The 24,015-nt window shown below is 40.5% G+C and overlaps 1 protein-coding gene across 1 annotated transcript in view; it reads right to left on the bottom strand.

Annotated features, from left to right (window-relative positions):
- The window catches only part of WNT2 (Wnt family member 2), a 77,881-nt gene extending 54,365 nt beyond the window's left edge, over positions 1-23,516 (bottom strand). Inside the window, exons 1-3 of the mRNA XM_081146822.1 lie at positions 22,495-23,516; positions 20,205-20,431; positions 14,216-14,493 (exon numbers count right to left, since the gene is read on the bottom strand). Of these exons, the coding sequence (XP_081002948.1) occupies positions 14,216-14,493; positions 20,205-20,431; positions 22,495-22,577 (588 nt within the window). The 5' untranslated portion in view covers positions 22,578-23,516. The remainder of the gene's footprint in view (positions 1-14,215; positions 14,494-20,204; positions 20,432-22,494) is intronic.
- Positions 23,517-24,015: the final 499 nt, after the last annotated feature.

Here is a 24,015-nt window from a genome sequence, read left to right as displayed (position 1 = left end):
AATCAAAAGACATAGGGTAGCTGAATGAATGAGAAAATATGATCCATATATATGCTGTCTACAAGAGACCCACCTGAGAGCAAAAAGACTCACATGTGCTGATAGTGAAAGGATGGAAAAAAATATTCCATGCGAATGAAAATGAAAACAAAACAAAACAAAACACTGGTGTAGCAGTACTTACTTCTGACAAAATAGACTTCAAAATAAAGACCATAACAAGAGACAAAGATGGTCACTACATAATACTAAAGGAATCAATCCAATAGGAGGAAATAACCCTTATAAACATTTATGCACCCAATATAGGAAATGCTAAATATATAAAATATTTCTTGGAGGTATTTAAAGGGGAAATTGACAGCAACACAATCAGAGTGGGGAAGTTTAACACCTTACTGTCAGCACTGGACAGATCATCAAGACAAAAAATCAACAGGGAAACACAGACCTTAAATGACTCACTAGACCTAATGGATTTAATTGACATTTACAGAACATTTCATCCCAAAGCAGAAGAATACACATTCTTCTCAACTGCACATGGAACATTCTCAAAAATAAACCACATGTTAGAGCAAGGGGCAAGTCTCTACAAATTCAAGAAGACTGAAATCATATCAAGCATCTCCTTGGATCACAGTGCCAAGAAACTAGAAACCAACAACTATAAAAAAACTCAAAAATATTCAAACACATGGAGGCTAAATAGCATGTTATTAAACAATGAAGGGGTTACCAATGAGATCAAAAAAGAAACCAAACACTTCATGGAAAAAAACAAAAATGAACAGACAAAAACCCAAAATCTATGGCACACAGCAAAAGCAGTCCTGAGAGAAAAATTCATACCTTATAGGGCAATCTCAAGAAAGAAGAAAAAGCTCTAATGAGCCATCTAACACAACAACTAAATAACTACAATAAGAACAGTAAGAAAAGCCCCAAGGAAGTAGAAGGGAGGAAATAATAAAGATCAGAGCAGAAATTAATGACATAGAGACTAAAAAAACAATACAAAAATCAATGAAACCTAGAGCTAGTTCTCTGAAAAGATAAATAATATTGATGAACCTTTAAGCCAGACTCACCAAGAAACAAAGAGAGAAGCTCCAAAGAAATAAAATCAAAATTGAAAGAGGTGATACAACAACTGACCCAAGAGAAATACAAAGAAGCATAAGAAAATATGAGCAACTATATGCCAGCAAACTGGACAACCTGGGTTAAACAAAGAAATTCCTAAAAACATACATTCTTTCAAAGCTGAATCAGGAAGAATAAGAAAACTTGAGTAGGCCAATAACAACTAATAAAATTGAAGCAGTAATAAAAAAAACTCCTAGCAAATAAAGGTCCAGGACAAGGAGGATTTATAGGTGAGCTTTACCAAACATTCGAAGAAGAATTAACACCTATTCTATTCAAACTATTCCAGAAAATTCAAGAGGAGGGAAAACTCCCAAGCTCTTTTTATGAGGGCAGCATCATCCTAAACCCAAAACCAGATAAAGACACTCCAAAGAAAGAAAATTACAGGTCAATATCCCTGATGAATATAGGTGCTAAAATCCTCAACAAAATGCTAGCAAACCAGATCCAGAAATACATTAAAAAGATCATACACCACAACCAAGTGGGATTTATTCCAGGAATGCAAGGCTGGTATAATATTTGCAAATGAATAAATGTGACACATCACATAAACAAAAGTAAGGACAAAAATCATATGATCATATCAATAGATGCAGAAAGAGCACTTGACAAAATCCAGCCCTCATTTCTGATAAAAATTCTCAGCAAAGTGGGAATAGAGGGAACATACCTCAACATAATAAAGGCCATATACGACAAACCTACAGCCAACATCATACTCCACAGGCAAAAACTAAAACCATTTCCCTTAAAAACAGGAATAAGACAGGGTTGCCCACTTTTACCACTCTCCTTCAAGATAGTACTGGAAATCCTAGCCACAGTGGTCAGACAAGAACAAAATGTAAAATGCATCCAGATTGGAAAGGAGGAAGTTAAACTGTCATTATTTGCAGATGACATGATATTGTATATAGAAAACTGTAAAGACTCCACCAAAGTTCTACTAGATTTGTAAATGAATTCAGCAAGGTAGCTGGATACAAAATTAACATCTGGAAATTGATGGCATTTTTATACACCAACAATGAAATCTCAGAAAGAGAAACTGCAAAAACAATACCATTTACCATTGCAACTAAAAAATAAAATACCTAGGAATAACCTTAACTAGGGATGTGAAAGATCTGTACTCGGAAAACTACAGGACACTGGAAAAAGAAATAGAAGAAGATATAAACAAGTGGAAGAATATACCCTGCTCATGGATTGTTAGAATTAATATCATTAAAATGACCATACTACCCAAAGCAATGTATAGATTCAATGCAATTCCTATTAAAATACCACAGCATATTTCACCGAGCTAGAACAAATATTCCAAAAATTTATGTGGAATCAAAAGAGACCCTGAATAGCTGCAGCCATCTTGAGAAAGAACAACAGAGTGGGAGGGATCACTTTACTGGTAATCAAACTGTACTACAAAGCCATTGTAATCAAAATAGCCTGGTATTGGTACAACAGCAGGCATATAGATCAATGGAACAGAACAGAGATCCCAGAAATGGACCCATTAGTATTTGTCAAAGGAGGCAAGAGCATCCAATGGAGTAAAGACAGTCTCTTCAATAAATGGTGCTGGGAAAATTGGACAGATACATGCAAAAAAATGAAACTAGACCACCTACTTGTACCATGCACAAGAATAAACTCAAAATGGATAAAGGACTTAAATGTAAGTCACAAAACCATAAAAATTGTATAAGAAAACATAGGCAGTAAAGTCAGACATTTCACATAGTGGAATTTTCACTGATACATCTCCGAGGGCAAGAGAAACAAAAGAAAGAATAAACAAATGGGACTACATCAAACTAAAAAGCTTCTTCACAGCAAAAGAAATCTGCCTCAAAATACAAAGGAACCCCAGAGTACGGGAGAACATATTTGCCAAGGATGTATCTGATAAGGGGCTAATTTCCAAAGTGTACAAAAAAACTCTTACAACTCAATAAGAGGAAGACACAATCCTATTAAAAAATGAGGAAAGGGCCTGAATAGACACTTCTCCAAAGAGGACATACAGATGGCCAAGAGACATATGAATAAATGCTCAAATCACTAATCACCAGAGAAATGCAAATTAAAACCACAATGAGGTATCACTTCACACTTCTCATATTGGCTACCATCAATAAATCAACAAATGACATGTGCTGGTGAGGGTGTGGAGAAAGGGATACCCTGGTACACTGTTGGTGGGAATACAGACTGGTGCAGCCACTATGGAAAACAGTATGGAGGTTCCTTAAAAAATTAAAAATGGAGCTGCCTTTTGATCCAGTGATCCCACTTCTAGGAATATTTCCTAAGAATCCTAAAACACTAATCAGAAAGAATATATGCACCCCTATGTTCATAGCAGCACAATTTACAATAGCTAAGATCTGGAAACAGCCCAAGTGCCCATCAGTAGATGAGTGGATAAAAAGGCTGTGGGGCATTTACAACATGGAATACTATGCAGCTGTAAAGAAAATGGATCTCATACCCTTTGGGACAGTATGGACAGACCTGGAGAATATTATGCTAAACTAAATAAGCCAGGTAGAGGAAGAGAAACATCACATGATCTCACTTATATGTGGAATCTAAAGAACAAAATAGATTCAATGATATGGAAGCATGGATCAGACTGAGAAATCTCAGAGGGAAGGTGTGGGTGGGTGAGGAGACATTAAGCAAAGAATTTATATGCATATATGCATAACACAAAGACACAAACAATGGTGTGGTGAAGGACTGGGTAGGCGGGGGTTGGTAGGGGGTGGAAAGAGTCAATGGGGAGAAAAGGGGACATCTGTAATATTTGAATAAAAATAAATAAATAAATAATAAATAAATAAATAAATAAATAAATAAATAAATAAATAAATAAAAACAGAAGCTATGGAAGAAGGAAATATGTGCATTGTTCATGCTAGAGCAATCCTGCTTTCTATTTATTTGTCCCAGTTTACTGTCTGAGTATATAATGAGACATAACATCTTTAAGGTCTTACCATGTGTCAAAACATGCTAAGTACTTATTTTCACTATTTAACTTAATACACACCAGCATATAAGGTATATACTATTTTCATCCATTTTACAGATGGTTATTCAGACACCTTCAAGCTGAGGACCTTGCTCTTGGTTCTCACAACCAGTGTGGCTGAAGCAGGATGTAATCCACAACTGTCTGACACCAAGTGGACATCTTAAATCACTCTACCGTGTTTCTAAAACTGGGGTTGGCCAGCCCCCAGGGGTTTGTGTTCTCTCGGTTCAGTGGAGTCTACAAAAATTTTCAGTTAGTGTTTGCATATCTAATTAGTCTACAAAGGATTGTTTTGCCAGCTATAAAGACAAACTTTTCCCAAAGAGAATGAAATTTTGGTTTCTTAATTCAGCTTTTCTGAAGACTAAGCCCAAGCAATGCTGAGGTGTCTTTGTAAGACTTCTTACATGAGAATTTTTTTCTTGTAAATTCCTGCATTTTGCTAACTTTACAATCCCTGTATTGTGTCACATGGATTCTCTTACTGTCAGAAAAAGGGCAGTCCACCTGTTTGAAAGGTATTCCAACTGACCTTGTTTTAGAAATCTTACCTAGAATTTATTTTAGGTCCTTAGATGCTATGTTTTAACTTATTTAGTTAACTTGAGCATTCAAAGGAGGGTTACTACTTAACTTTTTAGTTGGGTGTATGCCATAAAGCACCTAACATACTTCTGGACCTATATCAATTTTCCTGAGGGAAACACACATTAAAACATTATTTAATTTTCAGATGCTGGCTTAAAGCCAAGTACATTTATAAATAATTAAATCCTTCTGACACGTCGATGTCTCTATGAATTACTGAAAACCAGGCCAACTTATATCTTTCAAATATATATGCTCTGAAACTAGGAAAACAGAAACTATTTATTACTGGACTACACAGTTGATTTGCTCATGTAATCATTTATTAACTTAAATAAGGCATTGTGATTTCTTGAGCACTGTCATTCTTTAAAACAGTGACTGTGGGTGGGCTTAGCTAGGAAATATAAGGTGTGGAACTCTTATTTGTGGCATTCAATTACTGTTGACTAACCATATATAGGGTGTCTCAAAAAATGTGTACACACTTTGAATAATTATAAAGTCAGTGTTTATTAAAATACATTTCATTTTCAAAGTTGAGCTCTCAGCTGTTAAAGTGTGTATACATTTTTTTGGACACAATAATTCTTATTTATTAATGAGGCCAGTCTAAAAAATCATTTTTTGCCTGGCCAGGTATGGCTCAGCGGTTGAGCGTCAACCTAGGATCTAGGCGATCAGGGTTCACTTCCCAGTCAGGGCACATGCCTGGGTTTCAGGCTCAATCCCCAGTCGGGGGCGTGTAGGAGGCAGCCGATCAATGACTCGCTCATTATTGATGTTGCTATCTCTCTCTCTCTCTCCCTCCCCTTTCCTCTCTCTGAAATCAATAAAGATATATTTAAAAAAATAAAAAGATAAAAAACCATTTTTCTATGAGTAATAGAACTTTACATGGAACTGTAACAATTTTGTTAAGTTATTCTCTGTTTTGGGACTTTAATTCTACTTACTTTTGAATTCATATGCTATATAAAGTTCTACAGTATCAAGCACATACTACTTTTGGATACAGTAAGACAGAGGTGAGGCTGGTAAAATTGATCTCATTCTTCAAAATGCATTTAATTTTATGAACTAAGGAGACCACTCAGAAAACACATATCTACTAAGTGAAGGTTGTGCTTCATAAAGATGCTGAACACTATTTAAGGGAGGGTTAGGATGAACAGGAGGTTAAAGCAATCAGGCTCTATAGTTCAGTACAGTGTTACCACTTTCTTTTCTCTTAAGAATTCCTTTTTGAGAGTGATTTCTTTTGAATCCTGCCCAGTTCTCTTGGTTCAGAAGCATTATTTATTATGTATCTTAAATGGCATCACAGGATCTATTCTTGGAAGTCTTTATTAGGCCTTAGGTTTACTTGTCTATAAGGCTGTTTACATCTTGTAAAATATCCATTCCTTCTTACTTTGGAGGCATTTTCTGCATACAAAACTTATAAGTATCTGGGTAACTTGCCTAGGCACCCCAGTGCTCCACAGCACTGATCTTGAGTGGTGCTGGTTTGAGTGGGGTGTAAAACTAGAAACTCTGAATCCCTTCACCCTCTGAACTTCTCCCATATAAAATACATGATGTCAAGTAAAGCTTGAATTTCAGTTAGCAAATAAATTCCATTTATTTGCTAATTATGGCCTTCCTATTATAGACCACAGTCTCTTCTTATGCAAAATGTGGATAATATTGCTACCTACCTCTTAGGCTTCCATAAAACTTGGTGCATGTGTGTATATATTTTATTTTGGATAGCAATTCTTGTTAGGTAACTTGTCTTGACTATGCTCATCTATTAGAGAAAAGTGTTCTGATTCCAAGGACCCTAATGAGTAAAGTAGCCAATAATAATGTAAACATTATATGAAAAATATAAATATCAACACAGTTGCCATATGCCAACTTTTTTATTAATAAACAGTGGGAAGCTTACTATTTACATCAGTACTTCTATGTTTATTTAAGGCTGAAAATAAAAGGGAGGTAGACATTTCTCATAATGTTTCTAGTAAGTCTATTTTTTAAACTTTATTTTATTGTTTAGAGTATTACAGATGTCCTCCATTTTCCCCCCTCCACTGATCTCCCACCCCATCCCAGGCCTTCACCTGTCTATTGTCTGTGTCCAGGGGCTATGCCTAATTTGTACTTCTAAATCCCTTCACCTTTTTCACCCATCCCCCCAAGCCCCCTCCCATCTGACAACCATCAAAATGTTCTCTGTATTTATGAGTCTGTTTCTGTTCTGCTTCTTCATTTATTTTGGTTTTTAGATTCAATTGTTGATAGATATGCACTTATTGCCATATTATTATGCATATTCTTGATTTTTTTTTATTTTTAGTTCTTCTTAAAGAAGACCCGTTAACATTTCATGTAACACTGGTTTGGTGCTTTTTCTTGTCTGGGAAACTCTTTACCTGTTTTTGAGTCTAAATGATAGCTTTGCTGGGTAATCTTGGTTGTAGGTCCTTGCTTTTCATCACTTTGAATATTTCTTTCCAATTCCTTCTGGCCTGCAAAGTTTCTGTTGAGAAAACAGCTGACAGTCGTATGGGCGCTACCTTGTAGGTAACTAACTACTTTTCTCTTGCTGCTTTTAAGATTCTCTCATTGTCTTTAATCTTTGGTATTTTAATTGTGATTTGTCTTGGTGTGGGCCTCTTTGGGTCCTCTTGTTTGGGACTCTCTGTGCTTCCTGGACTTGTAAGTCTATTTCTGTCATTATTTTTTCAAATAGGTTTTTAATTTCCTGCTCCCTCTCTTCTCCTTCCAGCACCCCAATGATGCAAATGTTGGTATGCTTGAAGTTTCCCAGAGGCTCCTTACACTATCTTCATATTTTTGGATTCTTTTTGCTGTCAATTAGCTGCTTTTTGCTTCCTATGTTCCAAGTTCTTGATTTGATTTTTGGTGTCCTCTACTCTATTGTTGATTTTCTGTAAATTATTCCTTATTTCAGTTAGTGTATCCTTCATTTCTGACTGGTCCTTTTTTATGTTGTTGATGCTCTAAGTTCCTTGAAGTTCTCAGTAAGTTTCTTGAGCATCCTTAAAATCATTGTTTTGAATTCTTATCTGGTAGTTTCTTGCTTGCATTTAGTCCTTTCTTTGAGATTTCACCTATCCTTTCATTTGTGACATGTTTCGTTGTCTCCACATTTTTTGCTGCTTTCTTGTGTTTGTATCTATGTATTAAGTAGAGCTGTTATGTCTCCTGGAATTGGTAGAGTGGGCTTGCGTAGAGGTGTTCTATAAGGCCCAGTGGCTCAGCCTCCCCAGTCACCTGAGCTGGGCACTCCACAGGTGTGCCCCTGTGTGAGCTCTTTGCACTGTCCTATTGTAGTTGAGTTTTGGTTGATGTTGGCATCACTGGGAGGGATTGACCCCCAGGCCAACTAGTTGTGAGGATCAGCTGTGAGTATAGCAGAAGAGCTGCTGTGCAGGAGCTAACCCTATGGAGCAAGACATGCTTTAGTGGGGCTTTGGTGCCAAGGGCTCAGCAAAGGAACAATGGCCTCTGCCAGCACTTCTGTCTGGGAGAAAGCTGCCTCTCCAGCTCTCTCCCTGATTCCAGACAAGTTAGTTCCTCCCCAAAAGTCCCAGATGCTGCCCCAGGGCTGGAGCTCAGAGAGAGTGAGTCCAAGTAAGTCCATGTGCAGGCCCTTTAAGAGGAACTGCCTGGGGCCAGCAGGCTCTGTGTCTCTCAGCCACAATCCCACTAGTTCTTACAGCTGGAAGTTCTCTTCCCAGTACTGGAACCCTGGACTGGGGGGATTCCCTTTGTTTCCTCAGGGAAACCTCCACAGCCAAGATATCCCTCTCAACTTTTGTCTGCTACACATGGGTGTGGGACTAGCCAGTCCTGATTCTGCCTGACCCCTCCACTCCTTGTACCAGTCTCTATGTGCTTCTTCTTTAAGTTCCTAGTTGTATGACTTCCATTCAGCTAGATTTCAGGTGGTCTTGAAGGATGATTGTTCTGTATTTTAGTTGTAACTTTGATGTGGTTGTGGGGTGCAGTGAATACAGCATTTACCTATGCTGCCATCTTGACTGGAACTTGTAAGTCTATTTTTTAAGTCGTTAATTCAAACATATCATAGAAGATTTGAACTCTGGAATCTGTCACTGTTTTACAGTGGACTCTAGAAAAATTAGCAATGCATAAAAATGAAACTTAAGTATTTAATTTCTCTTACATTGTTCAATACCTGCCTACTGCTTCACAGAGACATCAAAGTATCTTAGCACAGTATTCAAGGCTCTCCAGATCTTGCTGCGACTCGAGTTTGGAACCTCAGTTCCTATTAATTCTCAGTCATGAGCTCCACCCTAGGACCATTGTCATTCCTCAACTGTGATGTTCTTTCCTTTCCAGTACGTTTCTTAGTCTTGTAGTCCCTTCATCCTGGGAAGCATTTTCCCCAACTCACCCACGGGAAATCTTTATCTCCAGCTCAAACACCCAGTTGTTTTATGATACAACCTTTCTTTCCTCAGCTAACTGGTCCTTTGACTGATTTTCCTATTCCACGCCCTAGCATAGAGCTTGCCTCACAGTTGTATTTCATTTGTCTCCCTAAAATTTAGTTCCTTGTGGTCAGGGATTTCTTTGTTTTATTCTTTTCTACATATAGCTTAGTACCCAAAATAGCTTTTCCCAAAGTAATTGGATAATAAATTATCTGTTGAAACAAGTTTAGTCCAATAGAACACAGGAATAGTGTTCTCAAACTTGCAGTATCATTAGTTGAAATTTTGTGAATCCACTAAAAAAGGCTAAGTTGCACTGAGCTGTTCATAATGATTAGTAGTTATATTTTTGACATTTAAAAATGCTTTCCCTATTGTTTAAAAAATGATATGTATTTATTTTATTAAACTTGTAAAATAAAGACACAGCCTGGCCAGCGTGGCTCAGTGGTTGAGCATCCAAGAGATCACAGCCTGATTCCCTGGTCAGGGCACATGCCAGGGCTGTGGGCTCGATTCCCAGTAGGGAGTGTGTAGGAAGCAGCTGATAAATGACTTTCTCATCACTGATGTTTCTCTCTCTCTCTCTCTCTCTCTCTCTCTCTCTCTCTCTCTCTCTCCCCCGTCCTCTCTCTGAAATCAATGAAGACATATTAAAAAACACACACACACAAAGGGGAAAAAAATAATTGGTGGGCTATCTTCCAAGGGTGATGGCTGCTGCTGCTGCTCCTTTGTTTAAAACACAGAAATACTCTGTATGTGTGTGTGTGTCTCAGAAATTCTCAACAGAGACAACATGGAAATATAGATAAGGACATATGGGTGAACACAACTGGATTTGAAACCCCCAAGCCCACACTTTATGATTGTGTGACATTGGGTTAGTCACTTCAACCCTCCTAGACCCAGTTTCTCATTTGAAATATGGGAATATGAATACTGGTGGGTTTTTTTGTTCCTATATGGGTTTTTGAAAGATCAAATTATAAAACATTTGACAGTATTTTGCACATTAGCAAATACTATATGCCTGGTTGGTTTGTTTATTTGCTTACTTATTTATTGATTGATTTTAGAAAGAGGAAAGGGGCAAGGGAGAGAGAAACATCGATTTGTTGTTCACTTATTTATGCAATCATTGGTTGATTTTTATATGTGCCCTGACTGGGATCAAACCCCCAACCTTGGTATACTGGGACAATGCTCTAACCAACTGAACTATCCAGCCAGGACCTATATGCCTGTTTTTTTTTATTTTATTAGTATGTTAAACTGTACCAAAGATGAGTCTATGGATACATATAGAGATCAGACTGAATAGTTCAAGCTGAGCTAAGTAATAGTTCAAATTGAATTTGTGCTTATCGCTATTACCTAAGTTACAGATAACCTTCACTTCACTAAAGGGAAAGGAACTAACTTTTATTGAGTGCCTACTATGTGCCAGGTTCTCTGCTATTTACCTTATGCTTGTCTTCCTAAGGCACCATGTGATACACTTTTACACATGATAGAACCTGAACTTCAGTGAGCAAAGCCACTGGTATTGCACAACTAAGACTAATGTAAGTCTTGTTTCAAATCCCATGTTCTATCTTTATCATACTAAGAGATATCTTTTAGGGAAAGTGTTTTTATGGAATTCCTCTTATTCTTATTATGAAAATGTCCAGTGATTGAAGGGCAGTATTTGGTTGGATATGTGGAACATTTTGATCTATGTTCTCTTAGGGAAGGTAAAAGAAGTTGTGATTATTTCATCTAGGGGAAAAAGTGGACTAATTTAAAAGCCATTTTCAACTCTTGAAAGGAAACAAATGGTGGCTATTGACCAAGTAACTTTTGCTTGTAATTTACTTAAACTTATCCTAAAATATAATTTAGAAGTTTTCATAGCATGGCTTCTTTAGACCTAAAAAGAACTGCTGAAAGAAGCTGTGGAATGTGTTTTTTGATAGAATGTTTGTGTTGAAGAAGGTAAATTGATCTTTTTAGGACTCTTTGGAGGTAGAAAACAAGACTCAGTCAAGGATGAGTTTCAAGTAAACATGAAGAAACATCATTACAAATTCTGCCAAAGCTGTGATTAAGATAAAATTATACAACAGCACCAAAGATCTAAAATGATATTACCATACAGAGACACATGAGGGTGCTCTAACCAGCTGTTATAATAAATGAATTAAACTCAAATATTAGGGAAAAATTAAGGTCTTTTGTGAAAGTCAGTGCTGAATTCTGATTTACATTGGTTAAAAAGAATAGTCTTGGAATAGATTTTTTTTTAAAATAAAATGTATTGGTTTCCCCCCACCACCACCACCACCATTTTTAAAAGAAGATATTCATATTAGATAATTTTGGAAATACTGAAAAGCACAAAGAAGAAATAAGAATGAGCTGATGTTATGGTCAACCCTGGGTGGCTGGAGTTTTCTAGAGCCAGGCCAGCTGAAGGCTTAACTCAGGAAGCCTGCCCTCAAACACAAGCCCAGCCTGTTCTAATTTTGATTCCACAGACCTTCTGCTTGTACCAAGGGGGAGTAGAAAACGGGGGTCTAATGACTACAAGAAGAGAATTAGAGACGCATGTTTATCTCAATACATTTACTCTCATTAAAGTTCATATTCACTGACATCATGCATCTCCTTGAAAAAGTCTGCCCACCCACCATTAATTAAAGCCACATTTTAAAAAGCCAGTGTGTGCACTTTTATTCCAATCAAAAGTAGCCTCCTCAGTTTTGCAGAGTAGGCAGGAGAATATCTGAGGCCTGACAGCTGTTCACCTCTACACAGTGAGGAATCATGTGATTTACATTAAAAGTCATGTTTTTTCAGAGCCTACAAGATAATAGCTAAGATCTGTGGTCTTGAAGAGTTGAAACATTCAATATCTAATAAACTATTAAGCATAATTAACATTTATTTTGACGCGTCAACATTCTTTTGGATACAATGTATGACCATATGCCTTTATCTTTACAAATAATCTGAGAGATCTAACTATATTTCCTGCTTGAGTAATTAAACAGCACACTCCTATCAAAGACACCACACTTTATTGATACATGCGGTATCAATGTCAAAACAAAGGTCAATGTAAATTTTTTCTCTCCAAACTATTGCACAAACAGTAATTACCAATAGTTGTAGGGTTGCACAACCACAGTCTATATTTTTGGCAGTAGTCATTATAAATTAATAAATTCATGAATATAAGGAATGTTGACTTTTAAAGTTCAAGAAAGGTACTATTTGTAAATAGTTCAGGTCACACTCATCTTATTCCATGTCTTAACGAAGAGTTATTTCCTTTCAACTCCTGTTAAATGAGATTTGGTCTTTCTGTGAGCTTAGTAAAAGAGTTTTCATCCAAACAGATCTGCATTTTTCTCTTCTTTTTCATGTTAAAGACACCCTGGCAGACCTTTCAATTTTATGTTGATTTTTCTTTATATATTAATATCAAGCACATTTTAATTTTGTGCTGACAAAAGACAAATTATGGTTATCTCTTCTCACTGACAATTAGATTATTCTCGGATGGCTCTGACTAAATTTTTTTTTTCCATGCAAAAAGAATGATACTAGTTTTATTCACAATAGCAAAAAATGGAAACAAGATAACAGAAAAGTAAATTGTGGTTGATTACTGGGAAGAGGCTGAAGGGGACTTTCTAGAATACTGGAAATATATATCTTATCTAATCACACAAGTGTGTGGGTATCTATATATGTGAAAATAAGTATAAATATATGAAAATAAATGTTGAGCTATACACAAGATTAGTGTGTTTCCCACAGTTTACATATTTTATGCCTTGATTAATCTGACTAAATATTTCATTAGCTCAGCCAGTTTATGCTTTTTACCAAAGGCATAATGTACAACATTCAGATTCTCTAGTTATTGTGGTCATGCCATAATGCAGAAAGGCATGGTTTATCAATGGATCTGAACACTGTCCTTTTAATGGCTTCATCCTATGCCACAAAACCCCTGGGCTAGGAGTTGAGACCTGAGTTCTAGTCCTGAGTTTTCTACTGATTCTCCATATGACCTTGAGACCCGAGGGCTTATTTCCTCATCTAATAAATAGGGAGTAGAGAGTGAATACTGACCAGTGAATTCACAGCCCAGAGGTTAATAAGGACCAGAGGATAAGGGATAGAGTACCCCTTTGGGGCCATGTCTTCCCTTGGTCTACTTATTCAGTACCAGAAATCCCAAGGTAAGTCTGGTTCTAAAAAAGCATCCCTGACTCTAGAAGAAGCCAGTAAACCATGCTTACTGAGTTGCTTTCATGATATGTTTGAGAAGTTCTGGGCCTTGATATCCTTTAGATACAAGCATTCAACGTTCCATTGGTACGTGGGATGAAGCACTAGCTAGCCTCACCCACAGATTATATCTTCTGTTTAGATGATATAGTATCCAGAGGGACCATAAAACACTTGTCTCTACACAATGCCAAAAGCAATGGGCGGGTTCCTTCAGCTCAGCTGTGGGAAGAAAGGTGGAGCATGGGTGGGGTATTTCAATCCAGTCTGTGGTATTCTTTTTGTTGTTATTGTTAATCCTCACTGGACGATATTTTTTCCATTGCTTTTTAGAGAGTAGAAGGGAGGGAGGGAGGGTGGGGAGAAAGAAACAGAAACATTGGTGTGAGAGAGACACATCGATTGGCTGCCTCCTCCTGCAAGCGCCCTGACTGGGAATAGAACCTGCGACCCTTTGGAGGTGTAGGGGCTGACGCTCTAACCACTGAGCAACACAGGCCAGGGCCAGTCTACGGTATTCTTTAGAACAAACAGCTTGGGGCTGGGGGACAGTGGGAATTTGTGACTATATGGCACTTTATCAACTCTAGGAAAGTTTAAGATAAGCACTGCTTAAGGGACTATAACGCCATGTAGTCAGCAAAATGAGCAGCACTGTAGTCCATACCTTCCTGCCGGCTCTGTTGTTGTGCAGATTCATCAAGGCTCTGGCATCCTTGCCTTTCCTTTCCTTGGCATCCACAAATGCTCGAGCAAATTTGATCCCATAGTCAATGTTATCACTGCAGCCACCCCAGTCGAAGGTGCCCTTGCTGTCCTTGGCGCTTCCCTTCTTCTTTGGATCACAGGAACAGGATTTTAATTCTCCTTGGCTACAGGCCCTGGTGATGGCAAATACAACTCCAGCTGAGGAGATGGCATAAACAAAGGCAGATTCCCGACTACCTGAAACAAAAATGCTCTTCTTAAAAGTGGTCTGGAGTTGCTTTCTCTGAATAACTTTCAGATGATGGCTAGTTAACACTTGTTCTGCCTCTAACATACTTCAACACTAGAAAAAAAGGTACTGGCATTCTTGAAGGATTCTTTTCTAGAGCCAAAGCTTTCTTTAATATGAATCATCACCATCTAATGTAAGCTGTTATCAATTTAGATACCAGTATGACAACTATCCTTAATGTAAACAGTAAAAAAGAAAGTGCAGCAAAAGCCTGCCTTGCCCAGCTCCTGACTTCACGTTGGTCTCATACACATGCTTGCTTAACCTAGAATCCTACATGTTCTAGAAGAGAGCATAACATTTTTGTTTTTCATCTGTAACATATAGTCTGAATTCTACAATTCTATCATTCCATAATATATTTTGGTATTCATTATACAACATGAATAAAATCTTGGAAAAAACCTCCCAAGCCTCCAGGCATTACTGAAGACACTCATATGCATTTAAATGATAGAGACTGAAATACTGAATTAAAAAAAAATCTAAGGGCTGAGGTGGGAAGAGAATTCAAGGCAGTGAGCAGCCCCCTGTGCTAACACTGGAGAGCTCTGGCTTGGCATTAACTTTCACAAGTAATTGGGAGACTGTTGAAGGCAAATGCAATATCCTACAGTTACATACTACGTCTAACTATTAAGGTGAATTAACTTTCTTCTGGAACACCTGCACTAATCACTGGTATTGGGTAAAAGACAGTGAAAAGCTTTTCTTTGGTTTTTCTGGAAAGAAACAAATTTACCGCCTATAATTAGACTTGGGCAAGAACCCTTTGGGGTGATTTCTTAGAATTGTTCTTTATTAGCACACAGGCTACTTTTACTTACAGGCTGAAAGGTACATATTTCAGTGCAATAACTACATTAAATTATTTTAATAATCTGTAGTAACTCATAACACAGTGTTGGGGTACAGTGACAGATATAAGGCTCTTTAGGGTCTGTGTACACCTCATTTTTCAAGGGGAGCTGTATTTCATTGTTATTAGCATGCCTTTTTATTAATGGTTGCTGCAGCAAATATATTAACAATCAAAATACAGGCTGAACAGCCTCATGCCAATGCAAGGCAGAAAACAGAGCCATTTGGTGATTCAGTATGTCAAGACGAGTGTGACTTTTTGAACCACACAGCTGGGAGTACAAACCACCTTTCCACATCGGAGCCCTTGGTTCTGTTTGTCATTCAGTGCTAAAATTTATTAGATGCCCCTTGCAGTATTTGCTCTGCTAGTCTCATTATTAAAAATCAGGAAAACATATCTACACCATATTAAATGGCACTTACGTCAGTCTTCCAAAAATATCTCCCCCCGACCTCCAACCATCATAAGAAGAAATCAGTCATGCTCTGTAGTTAGGTAAAATCAATTATATGAATATTTGCTATAGGTAGCAGGTAGTGCTCTCCAGAGAGGAACGTGATGGTCGTGAAAACTGTTTTAAAGTGCCGGCTTATAAGGACCACAGATTTTCTAAGTGGAATTGAGATGTTTTGTAAAAAATGGTGACTAACAGATGTTAATGTGGTTTAATCTCAGGTGGTAGCTCTCAGATAAATGAGATTTTTATTATACCCATTTTACAGTTTAGGAAAATATCTTATCAGTAGTTACCCCACTGAGCTGCTAAAGCCTGGTTTTGGATTGGAGCTCAGTGTCCACATTTAGAAATATCACGTGGAGGGAAAACTCCCAAATGCTTAATGTACTTAGCACCAGTTTTATTTTTTAATGAGAAAGAAGAGAAATTTTATGAGGTGCTCTTTTAGGGGGGGAATATGGACAATGTCAATGATAGACTGCCAGCAGCCAGACAGTATTTTGAAAGCAGAAGAGGAATAAATTGTCTAGCAAAGCATTCACCCTGGCTTCACATGCAAACAATTACACTGACCTATTGACTGAAAGGGAAAAACACCACTTAAAGTCTGCTACATTTCGGAAATAATTTCCAAAGCAAAAATACCTTTAGAATATTTGTCACGTATTATTCAAACACATTACTAAATAGCTAGATGTTTATTTGTTTAAATAAATAATTTAGCACAGGAACTGACTTTTCGTTTTACCTCCAAATGTTTTGGTGTCATGTTAGATGGGCCTTACGGTGTTTTCAGGTAAGTGCCTTAGATGAACCACTAAAATGCTGTGTGAAATAGCACATTCCAAGAGCTGGCTTTCTAACCAAACAAATTTTGACCTTGGGACTCTTCTTAGAGAAACGGATTCTTTTGAAAGTCATCATAATATGAAACAATATCCAAACCTAAATAGTGATATTTAGACTTCCAGATGTGTTACTATTGAAGTTTCTCTAATTTTTGGATTGAGATAAGTCAAACAATGTCTACTAAGTGCATAGACGTAGTTTTTGTTCGCGGTGGGGGAGTGTTACCTGGTAGGGCAAAACACTAGAAGCTAGCTTTGCTGGAAAGTTATGGGTTCAATTCTCTTTTAAAATGCCTGCTTTTTAAAATTTAAAATTTAATTTTTTTACATTTACAAGGATGAGACCTAATCACCTTTTTAAGGCTTATTAAAGAATCCTAGAGGTATATTCTTGCAGGGATATTTATGGGTTTAAGTTTCTCAGCCTGTGACTGGTGATAGCCTGTTGAATGACTGAAATGCAAATGTTACTAAAAACCGTTATCTTGCTCTAAGCTGTATGAAGCAAAAGAGGCAAATGTTCTCCATTTCTCTCTGCCCCTGGGATGTGTTAGTAACTTTTATGTTCTCCCTATAAACAGCATTGCCCTTTGCCTTCCTAGCCATCTATAAGGGCATTTAGATTTCCAAAGGAAGTTCTTCACAATTCTTAGATGTGAATTCCCTCCAAGTAATTAATTATAAAAATCTTTGGTTAGATTTACTGGAATTTCATGGTTATTTCCAGGATAAGCTACCTTAGGCCAAATTCAGCCCTCCTAGAATCAATGCAAAACCTTCACTGACAGTCACAGGAGTTTACATAAATGTCCAGGAAGAAATCTGGCCTTCTATGAAGAATGGAAAGAAATTGTGTAGCTTGAGTGTTTTAAGTTTTGAGTACTTTGGCAAAGCATTCAAGCTTCATTTGAAAGAACTCTGAAGAAAATCTAAGTTAGAATCTCTTATTTACTTGAAGCCTTAGACTAAGTCAAACTAGTTCCAACCTCTTCCTTCTCGGCACTCTACAGCTCTGAAGAAATACACATCATCCAGATTAAGTTAAAGTATTTTATGAATGAATCCCCAGCTTTGGCAGACCTTGAGGATCAGTGGTTAAAATTACATTCTTTGACTTGTGATCTAAAGACTTTCTTCAATATAGAGACATCTTAAAGGATTTTCATAGACAGAATTTAGAGGTAATCATTTTATAAATGAGAAGGACATTTAATTTGTAATCATTGGAAAATGGTTGTGAGCATTTTGAAAAGGAAAAACCCTGATACATCTTAAACACTGAGAGCCTGTACATAATGTGTCCAAAGGTGTCTTGTGCTAAATATTTGCAAACTCTGACAAGTTCTGGCACTTTAACTGATTCACTAGTGAGCTAATCTAGGTGAAGTCTAAAAATTCCACGTTGCTGAAGTTTACTATTATCCAAATTTGCGATGTCATATCAAAACTCCAAAAGGAATGCAGAAGAATATAGTTCTTAAACTAGAGAATAAAATTGCAGAATATGGCAGTAAATTTACATCAGGGATACACTGAGAGTGAGCGCACTACCCCCTTGGGGGATTTCAGAGACATTCAGTTATGCATTTGGCCTCATAAAACCCTAGGGCTGTGATGATTACAAGATAGAAACACCCTCTGTTAAGCATTACCAAGTGCACAGCCTGGATGATTTTCTTAGGAATGGGGGGGGGGGGGCGGGGGAGGGACAAAAACAAGTGTAAAGTTTCCTCTTTCTGGGGTTCACACAAAACTTTTGTGTTTTAAGTCAGATTTCCCAGTAGCAAATGGGCCGTGCTATTTCTTGGAAAATGGATATAAGACCAGGTTAAGGAACAAATATTTTTTAAAAATAAAATGTGATTTTCAGTTAATTTTCTCTGTGTACCAGCTAGTAAGGTACTTTCCACATTCAGGACTTTTAAAACGTTTATTAGGTAATTATATAATGTTTAATGCTCCTTCTAAGTTAAAAAAACAAAACAAAACAAAACAACCTAACTATGCATTCATGGTTTGCACTTCTACCCTCCATAAATACCCTTCTACCTAAAATGTACCTGGGAAATAACAGGCGTTCACTAGAAGTTCATCCATTCATTACTCAACCATTCAATGAATGAATGGTACCTGCAACACACAAAGCACCAAGTGAGATGCAGGGAAGGCAGGCTATCCTGACTTATAGAATTTACAGTCTACTGGAAAAAAAAAAAAAAGTTTAGTTTAGACATAGTGTGACCCAAAGCTGAATAGCTGAATGGGAGGTCAAAAGTGGTGAGCAGAGATTTGTCTCTGCTTCTTAATAACATTTATGTGTTATTGTAATAATAGCCATCTACGGCCAATAAAAGATTTGAGCATTCCAGCGTCATCTTCTGCTCAAATCCTCTGGAAGGTTCAAGTCCCAGAAGAGTAAAAAAATCAAAAAAGCCCTGTGGTTGCTGCCTCCTTTCTCCTAGAGACAAAATCTCAACCTGGAGGAACAGGAAGGGCTGTAACATGACATGGATATGATACTGTTGTAATAATCTGGTTATTATTTAACAGGAAAGGAGTAAAGGGAAGACTAGATAATACAGGCATGCCATTTATACAGCTTTGCTAATTTAACACTCTCTAAGTCTGTTCCCCGCTGATCGCTGGGGGAAGGGACTGGACAAAGGCAGTTCAGATGCATGCCCAGTAAGGTCTGAGTGACGTGGGAAGGTGCCTACCTGTCTGTCAGTCACACGTGGGAATAAATTAATGGTCAGAATAGGCAAGGCCACTGCAAGGGCTAGAAACCTAAATATTAAAACTTCTAAACAAAGGAGCGAGCTATCTTGGTTTTTATTCTCTTGCTCTTGCCTCTCTTGCGGGCCGGGCTCCTGGCTCTCCTGTTGCAGGGGTTGTACTCCCCTATGCCCACATGGCCCATGGCCATGTGGAACCCATACGATGGACTAAGGGAACTTTAATTAGTCTGAGTAGTGAACTGGACCCAGCTGCAACATGGAATGGAAGCTCTGGACACTAGCCCTCCTTTTGGATCTGCTGGACCCCTAGCAGCACCTCTTTCAGGTCTGGGTTAAGGGACATGGGACAGTGGAACCTGAGGAATGTAACTCCACTCAAATAAAGTCTTTTTCCACATTCATTCTCCCTTGGGGGCTTCTGAAAATTCTTATTTCAGGAATACCCCAAGAACCTCACGCCCACTTGTGTCTGGGAAATCTCGCCCACTAATTCTTCCAGCAACAGAGAGACAGAGCAAAAAGTAAAATGGGGTCTACATTCTAATCTATAACTAGCCTCCTACAAAACTTTAGGCAAGTTCTTGATTTCTTAAGTCCTCATCTGTAAAACAGGGACAATGCCCCCAACAGAACAAGCTTCTGACTGAATAAAAATGCAAGAAAAAATAAACAGGGACTTTGAAGACAAACAAAGGGAGGAGTGTGTGAGGGGAGAGCCCCAGGAGCTGCCTGAAGGCAGGAGACTTACTTCGGAGCAGGACCCTGCCAAAGAGGCTGTGGTCCCTGTCTAAGGTGTTGCAGTTCCAGCGGTGCTGGCGGAATTGGTGCTGGCACTCAGTTGTCCACTCTGCCACGCCCAGGCCAATGGCGCGCATTACATCTGGGTGTCGGTGGCACAGCTGCCGCTGGCGGCTCACTAGGCCTGGCACATTGTCACACATCACCCTGGAGGAGCCGCCTGTAGCTCTCATGTACCTGGGAAGGACCAACACAGAGATGAGAACACTGAAACTGAGGCCTGGAGCCATGTTTCCTGGGAGACTGAGGAGTTCAAAGCACGTTTCAAGTATGAATTCCTTATCCCTTCGGGGATATAAGGAAGCAAAGGTTATTTCATTTTAGTTCTGTGGAGAAGCAGCATGGCTGGCGTGAGGAGTAATCTGGTAGAAGCTACCCCAAAATGGAGCGATGACTGTCTTGGACATGAATCAAGAGCTGACAGATGATTCTCTGGGAAGTCAGGGAACAGAACGAGCAGGGAGGGGCAACATCTTTTGGGAAGAACCTTCAAAGACTGTTCCCAAGAAGGCTCTGATCTCAGTGATGAAATGTGTCTGGACTTGGCTTTGGGGGAAGCCGACCTTTAAAGCTTCTCTCTCCCATTTATTTGACCCGAATGTTTAAGTGTGTTAAGAAACTGTCTGTATCTGTCTAATCGACACCTGCTGGTATCTGATGTTACACACTCCTCACAGACATGCCGTTCTTTCCTTACTAAAGAATGCTTTAAATATTTCCATTTTCCAGCTCTTCTTGGCCTTTATAGAGAATCTTTGGAAAAAGTTCTTTCTATTGTTATTAAGGACACTAAATGTTTGGAAGAATCAAACAGTATTATAGCTCCATAAAGTACTTTTGAAAAGAAACTTTAACAAAAAATTACATCATCATCTCTGCCCAGATGTTCTCTATTAGTTGTGAAATGTTTAGAAAGGTACCTTTTATATAACCCAAGCTGCCATAGGTGTCTTTTGAAGTGATCAAACAAGGAGAATGTCTTTTCTTATATTTTTATTATTTTATATGATCATAAAATCGTTACAGCTGTGATTTCCAAAAAACATATTTAAGTGACAGCTGAGAGACAATGTGACAAAAAGTCTGGACAATAAATAATGTTTAACCATGGAAACAGAAATAGTCATTTTATTGAAAAATGGTCATTCTGATAAATCAATCTTTGATCCTGTGTCAGCAATGTCAAAGCTAAATGCCTTCCTGATCAAAGAGGCTTAAGGAGAAACTGAACCCCTCTTCCCATCCATGCTCTGCCATGCTCCTCTGAAGAGCTTCCTGAAGCTTCCTGCTCTAGTTTTTCACTTGCTGAGACTCCTTACTTTTGCCAAGTTCTTGAAAAAAAAATTTAAAAATACCCCAAGGTAACAAGCCTTTCTGAATCAGTATTTTAATATCTGTGGGGAAACTTTTAGGTCAAGGGCGTTGAAGAGCTCTCAATTCCCTCTTTCCAGATTATTAGGTTGGAAGATGAAGAGGAGTTTCTGGGTGGGTAGAGAATCTCTCTTTGTATCATTGCTAAGACCTGTTATGCTCACTGTGCAAACTAAAAAAATAAATCGCTGATCAACGTACAGAGGAGCAGCAAAGTTACACTTTAAGGGGCCTGTGGTTTTGAGCCCCCGCCCCCGGAGCTTCTCTCTGAGCCGTAGCCTCTGCCTGGAGGCCGGCAGCACGCAGTTCTTCTGCCCCGCTGGGGAGAGAAGTATGAGGGCTGTGGAGGGGCGGGAAATGATGCAAAGTCACAGGTTTGGGCTTCTACAGCTCCTGACTGACTGTCTGAACTGACCCCTAGGTTTATCTTGAGTTTGGGGGTGTGTGGGGGAGAGGCGGGGGACGATTGTAGTTTTCAAGATGAACACACACACACACACACACACACACACACACACACACACGTCTCTTAATGGGCTATGAAACTGGCTGATTTTGCTGTCGCTCAGCTGGATCCAAATAAATCAAACATCAGAGCTCTCATTGGAGGGGGAATGCGGGGGTTTTCTTTCTCTTTTCTTTCCTTTTTTTTTTGGAGTTGTTAAAGTTGGAATGGTCTGCAGAGGAAAAGCGAAGGGACTCGGGTAGGCGATAGGAGAGGGCAGCAGCCAGGGTTCGGGCTGGAATCCGCGACTGCCGCAGCCGCGGGAAGCGCCGCGCGAAGGGGTCTCCGTGGCCAGTGCGGTCCCCAAGCCCACCTCGGAAATCCGCGCCTCCCGCCCTCCGCGCGCCGGGACGCGTGGACTTACCACCATGAAGAGCTGACCTCAGGCCTGAGCCAGGTCAAGAGCAGAGGGAGCCAGAGCCAGATTCCACCGACAGGGGCGTTCATATTAATCCCCTCGCGTCCACATCAGGTCAGACTCCGTGTGCGGGCGCCATGCGTGCCCAGAGCAGAAGCGCTCAGCACCGGGAGCGCCCCGTCACCCCCGCCGGCGCCTCGCCGCGCCCCCGCCCCCCGCTTGGTCTGCAGCGAGTGGCGAGACTCGCTGATAAAGTTTCAAACGACCAGCCGGGCGAGCGATAAAGGCCAGTCCCGGCCGCCGCGCCCACAACCCAATTCCCCAGGCGCGCGGGGAGCGCGGGGAGCGCGGGGAGCGCGGGGAGCGCGGGGAGCGCGGGCAGCAGAGAGCTCTGCGCGCCTCTCGCGCGCCCCAGTCCGCTCTGCTCCCCACCCGCCGGGCGCAGTCGAGGGAGGGGGCTCTGCGCCCGGCTCCGGCGGGGAGGGGCGCGGGGTTGATGCAGCCGAGGATGAAACGATGGCCAGAGGTGTCTGCGGTCGAGACGAGGCGGGGAAGGAGGAACACCTCAGTGTGGCCTCGCGCTCCCGCGGAGGCAGGTACCTTTCTTTTGCTGAAGCTCCCAGCAAAAGAGCGTCAGCGGGCGCCCAGCAGGGACGCTCGTTCAGGATAGGCTAGGCTACCCTCCGGCAAACAGAAGTCCCGGAGCCTGAGACGTGGGGAGTCGAGGGAGAGGATACGGAGATAACTATGTACAGATCGCAGGAACCCGGAGATGATTTTCAACTCATTGCTTTCCCTCACGCAGAGAGGAAGAGCGAGCGCTTGTAAATTTGGAGCTGCCGAGTCCGTGCATGGCAAGGATGCGGAGGGAGGGCAGGGCCTCAGGGAAATTAAGGCTTGTGGCCTTGGTCCCTGGTGCCGGGCTTATATACAGAGCTCCCCAGGAGGGCAGCCGGGGAGGTCCGTGACCCTCCGACCTCACCCAGGCGTCCCGGGTGAAGCGTCCGGGAAGGTGCGGTTCTGACGCACGCCCAGCTCCTCCCCGGCGCGGTGGAGCGCAAAAGACCAAGGAGGGAGGAACCCGGGCATCCCGGACCCCCCGGGGGTCCCGCCTCCCGCGGCCCGGCGCTCAGCCTTTCAGTTTTGCGGAGGTAAAGGGATCCTCCGGGTACTGCATCTGGGTCCCCGCGGAGCCGAGAGCGAGCCTCGGGCTGCGGGTGGAGCATCTCGAGCAGCAATTGGCTCGCGGCCCCGACGTTTATCACCGGAAAGGAAGACCGGGAACTCGCGGCGTCGGCGAGCTGTTCCAACGCTCTCTCCCTGGGGCGGAGGAACCGCCGCCGCGCGGGGCGCGTGCCTGGGGGACCCGGGCTTCGGCGGGGCGGGGCGCGGGCGCCGCATTGTTCCAGGCAGGGAGGGGTGGCCCTCGGGAGAGGAAGAGCCGGCTTCTCCCCCACCCAGTCCTCGGGCGAGAGCCGCGGCCCCGCGGGGCGCGAGCGCGGCGAGGGGCCGGAAGGAGCGAAGCTC

This window comes from Miniopterus schreibersii, assembly GCF_964146895.1.
Source record: "Miniopterus schreibersii genome assembly, chromosome: 9".
Taxonomy (NCBI): Eukaryota; Metazoa; Chordata; class Mammalia; order Chiroptera; family Miniopteridae; genus Miniopterus; species Miniopterus schreibersii.
This window is presented reverse-complemented; position numbering and strand designations above follow the sequence as displayed.